The sequence below is a fragment of the Clupea harengus genome, chromosome 3 (genome assembly GCF_900700415.2).
Source record: "Clupea harengus chromosome 3, Ch_v2.0.2, whole genome shotgun sequence".
In the NCBI taxonomy this organism is placed as follows: Eukaryota; Metazoa; Chordata; class Actinopteri; order Clupeiformes; family Clupeidae; genus Clupea; species Clupea harengus.
In genome coordinates, this window is record NC_045154.1 from 11820263 (window position 1) to 11825262 (window position 5000).

At 46.2% G+C, this 5000-nt stretch overlaps 1 protein-coding gene across 1 annotated transcript in view; it reads left to right on the plus strand.

The window, feature by feature from the left end:
- ntrk3a (neurotrophic tyrosine kinase, receptor, type 3a) overlaps nucleotides 1-5000 on the plus strand; it is a 183645-nt gene that overhangs the window by 104920 nt on the left and 73725 nt on the right. The window contains exon 11 of the mRNA XM_012818359.3: nucleotides 487-589. Coding sequence (XP_012673813.1) covers nucleotides 487-589 — 103 coding nt within the window. The remainder of the gene's footprint in view (nucleotides 1-486; nucleotides 590-5000) is intronic.

Consider the following 5000-nt stretch of genomic DNA (forward strand, 5'->3'; position numbering starts at 1 on the left):
TTTTTTGAGTTATTACTTGTGCTTTGGTTTGCCCTGGTCTCCAAAACTTATTAAAGTCACATACAGTAGGTTGGCCAAAGTCATAGGCAGAGAATGCTAGAACAGAGAAGTGTGTATGTGCATGTGCGTGTGTGTGTGTGTGTTTGTCTGTTTTTGTGTGTGCGTGTGTGTTTGTGTGTGTGTGTGTGTGTGTGTGTGTGTGTGTGTGTGTGTGTGTGTGTGTGTGTGTGTGTGTGTGTGTGTGTGTGTGTGTGAGTGTTTGTGCATGTATGTGTGTAAGTCCATTGCTAAACCACTGTGAATGATAAGTTGTTGGAGTGCAAATGTTGTGGTTTCATCCAGGTGGAAATTGTGTTTGTATCACTAATGTATGCTCACTGTCCAGGTGGACTCAGTGGTAGTTTGATGGTAATGTGGCTATTGACTGTCACCTGTAAGTGTTAATTGCTGGGCTCCAACTAATGTGCTCGTCTATGCTCCCTGCAGGTGTCCATCGCCGTGGGCCTGGCTGGCTTCGCCTGCCTGCTTCTCGTCATTATGTTTGTCCTCATCAACAAATATGGCCGACGCTCCAAGTTTGGAATGAAAGGTAGGAAATGTTTGTGTGTAGAGGACAGAAAATGCTCCAAAACACAGGCAGATTGTTGTTTGAACTTGATGAAACGGATACACTTGCATGTTGTTGATATGCGAGGATAGGAAGATGAACTTGATGAAGGATCTTGGGTTGTTGTGGTGTCAGTTTGTTGGCTAAGAGGAAATGCCCTGAGGTTGTTGTTGCTGTGTTTCTATGTTGCGGGTCACTGACAACAATAAGCTGTCATCTCAGACAGAACAAACAGACACACACACACACACACACACACACACACACACACACACACACACACACACACACACACACACACACACACACACACACACACACACACACACACAGTCAAAAATGAAATGCCCTTGTACTCTCTCTTTCTCTCTCTATCTCTCTTTCCTCCTCTCCTTTCACATCAGCTCTTGTTATCCTGGTAGTCTTGTAGGATCCCAGGTCTCTCTGCTCCTCTTTGCTCCAGTGGCCCTGTGCTAGTGCCAATGACCTCCTGATGAGGCCTGCAATGTGACGTGCGTGACGTGCCTGAAGAGTGTGTGAGTGAGCGGTTAATCGGGGGCTCTGATGTAAAGGGAACAATGTGTCCCCCTGTACCTGAGGCACTTAGTCTCACAACTATCTCTCACCGCCTCTGGTGTTTCTTTTTTGTACTTACAAAATCAAATAATCCCCCGCTCCATGAATACACACACACACCCACAGACGCACAAGTGTGTGTTTGTGGATGTGTGTGTTTTCATGGAGCTTTGTGTGAGGCCTGGCGGCTTGTATTAAGTGTGTGTGTGTGTGTGTGTGTGTGTGCTGGGCTCAGATTCTCCTGTCACTCTGCCATCTCTGCTGACTTTCTCCATTTCACTGCCTTTCCCACGGGGGGTTCTCTTCCTCCTCTTCTGCACTTTAACTACTCCCCCTCCCCACCCCCTCGCCCATCCTCCTTCTCCTCTCCTCTCCTCTCCTCCTCTTCTCTTCTCCTCCTCTCTTCCTCTCAGCTCTCTACTCCGCCTCCTCCCCCCGTTCTCTGTTTGACAATAACAGAGCGCGCTCTCAATCCTCTCTAACAAAGTTAATTAAAGGCAGATTAAGTCAATAACATCGACGGATGTAGAATTAGAGGAGGGAGGAAAAGGAGATAAAGGGAAGGAGGTGAAGGGAGGGGAGGCCCTACGGGCCATCTCTTTTTCCTTTTTCCAGCAGTTTACATACAGATGCACACACACACACATACACACACACACACACACACACACACACTCACACACACACACACACACACATACGCACATGCACCGTTTTCTACTAGTTAACTGCTTGACATTCTTGTCTCTTCCTGACTCGCCAGAGTGCCTGTTTGTGATGCAGATGGCATGTCTGTGTGTGTGTCTCTCTCTCTGTGTGTGTGTGTGTGTGTGTGTGTGTGTGTGTGTGTGTGTGTGTGTGTGTGTGTGTGTGTGTGTGTGTGTGTGTGTGTGTGTGTGCGTGTGTGTGTTGAGGGCCTCTGAGAGGATTGAAAATGCTCAGAGGTTCGGTGACAGAAGGGCAGCAAACTGATGCTCTCATGTATCTGAGGAGTCTGTCCTTTTATCTCCCCCCTTTCTTTTTCTGTCTGATTGGGATGCCAGTTTTTCTCTACTTTCAAACAAAACAAAAATGCCTCCAAAAAATCTCTCAGAGCCTCAGGACAAGTCCAGACAGAGAGAGCAGGGTTGTGAGACCGGAGCCTTTGTCGTCTGCTCTTTTCTCTGCTCTCCCGTGTAAAACAGTGCTCTCCTCTGTTCGGGGCCTGGGGGCCGGGCCCTCTATGGGGCCAGCCTAGGGGCCTTAACGCCCATGCCTTGGTGTTGCTCCAGCGAGCTGAATGGGAATTGTTTGCATGAAGTGAAGCATAAAGCGCCTTAATCTTCCAGTCTGCAGCCACCAGCATCTCATAGTAAGCGTGTGTGTGTGTGTGTGTGTGTGTGTGTGTGTGTGTGTGTGTGTGTGTGTGTGTGATGATGGGATTGTACCAAACTGCCCTGGCGGGAGTGTCACAACAGCATCTGCTCTCACATGCATACACATGTAGACTTACACACACACATACACACACACACACACACACACACACACACACACAGAGTTTCAAACCCTCACCTGACAATACTTAAAAGTGACACACCATACACTCGAGATGACATGCAGAGCTAATACAAGACACTGGAAGTCACACTGATGCCATACATTTTTGTCTCACTCCTCAAATGTGTGAGTGTGTGTGTGTGTATATACGAGTGTGTATATGTGATGTGTGTGAGTGCTTGTGGTTTTAGTGTGTATGTGTGACTTGTGTGTTCCTGTTGTATGACTGCGTGCTGAGTGAATGCGTGTTTGTGTGTGTCTCTGTGGGAGACTGATACCAGCTTCATTGTGTCGTGTCAGGCCTCTTATCCACCCTCCTGGCTTGACGAGAGAACCATAGAGAGAAAGAGAGAGAGAGAGAGAGAGAGAGAGAGAGAATATTGTGTTCTCCACTGCAGTTCATGGCGTTCCCAGTGGAGGTTTAGGAAAGCGACTTTGGGATGATTTATAGGCCATCCGCCTCCTACTTCCCATTCCTGTAGGGAATTTAATCTAGTCCTCGCCCCCCTGCCATGCCATTCACTTAGCTCCGCTCTGCTCCCCTCCCCTCCCCTCACCTCACCTCCCCACTCATGCCACTGTCATATTCAGCATAAGTAGACCCATAGGGAGCACCCATTCAGTTTGCTAGCTCAGTCCCTCCAGAACATCACAGAACACTTGGTGGTTACTTTACCAAACATAGCTGATGGTCTGCATTCATGTAATCCTGACCATTGTGAAGTGTGAACTTGTTAATTGGCCATCAGTGTTTTCAGTTTTTAAACCTTTGGATTGATATAGTCACAAGTAGTCTGATACTGGGGCAGAGTAAGGATCCTTTGCTAGTGTGCATAGTGGAGCTATCGCTTATAAAGGAATCTATGCTGTTGCTGTTGTTGTTGTTGTTGTTGTTGTTGTTGTCGTTCTTCTTCTTCTTCTTCTTCTTTTCTTCTTCTTCTTGTTCTTCTTGTTGCGGGTTGTTCTTGTGGAGCATTTTGACAACCTAGCCAGAGAGAAGTCACACATGTAAATCACTGCAGAAGTATTTTTAAACATAACGAACACCTGGTGATGGATTATGCCTCACGTGTAATATTTGTCCTGGTCCCATGAGGCCTTCCCACACATGATTGGTTGATGATGTGAATGCTGCTGGGTGTTGTAATTATTGCCTGTGGAATATTAATGACTTCTCCAAAATATTACCTGCTGCAGCTGTTTCAGCCGCTATTGTGTCCCCAAAATGTCAGTGTCATTCTTGGTTATTAGTTTAGTTTTATGTATGTTATGTTATTACGTATCGCACATAGGATATGTACTCCTATTGAATACTTTCAAGGCCCTTTATTGTCATTGGAGTTTGGCTACAGTAGGGATGATAATCTTGTGATTATGTGATGATACTAGTGTGTGTGTGTGTGTGTGTGTGTGTGTGTGTGTGTGTGTGTGTGTGTGTGTGTGTGTGTGTGTGTGTGTGTGTGTGTGTGTTTCTCTCTCTATTTATTTCCTTCTATTGTTCTCTGGATCGGTGTGTGTGTGTGTGTGTGTGTGTGTGTGTGTGTGTGTGTGTGTGTGTGTGTGTGTGTAGAGTTCCTCTCCAGTTGCCATCTTTTCACTTATTCTCCAAAAGATATTTTCTTCCTTTAGGTGCCAGGTTGTAATTACTTGGATGTGCGAAAGAGGGAGGGGTGAGAGATCGAGAGAGAGAAATAGAATGAGAGAGAGAGAGAGAGAGAGAGAGAGAGAGCAAGAGCACAAGAGACACAGGATTAGGATATGAGGATTGGGAGTTGTCCCACATAGCTGCTCATCTTCTCCTCTGGTAAAAGTGATCGATTGGGGCATTCCTGAACCACAGCAAGCCGCTTAGTCTCTGCAGCCATCACCTTTCCCCCAGCTCCCCTCAGGCTCCACCCAGGACTATAGAGATGGAGCAGTCGACGTCACAAACCATTATCAGGGCCATATTGGCAGGAAACAGTCCAGTGGAACGCCAGTCTGTTGGCTGGAGCTCTAGCACTAGGAATTAAGACTGTGTTGTCAAGATGTTAGGCAATTACTGGGTATCATTGGATGCAAAATAAACTTCTAAAAAACAACGGCAAGTCGTTTTACTGTCTTCCTAGAGATCTTAAAAGAAGGAATCAGTGAATTTACCTGTGAAACACAGAGTTAATTCATTCATTCATTCATTGTAGCTCAACAAATGATTGTTGTAGCCTTAATCATTGATGAATTAGATCGAAACGGTTGTTTACCTGCTCACTACCACAGCTAGCCCACATGTTTTTAGCCA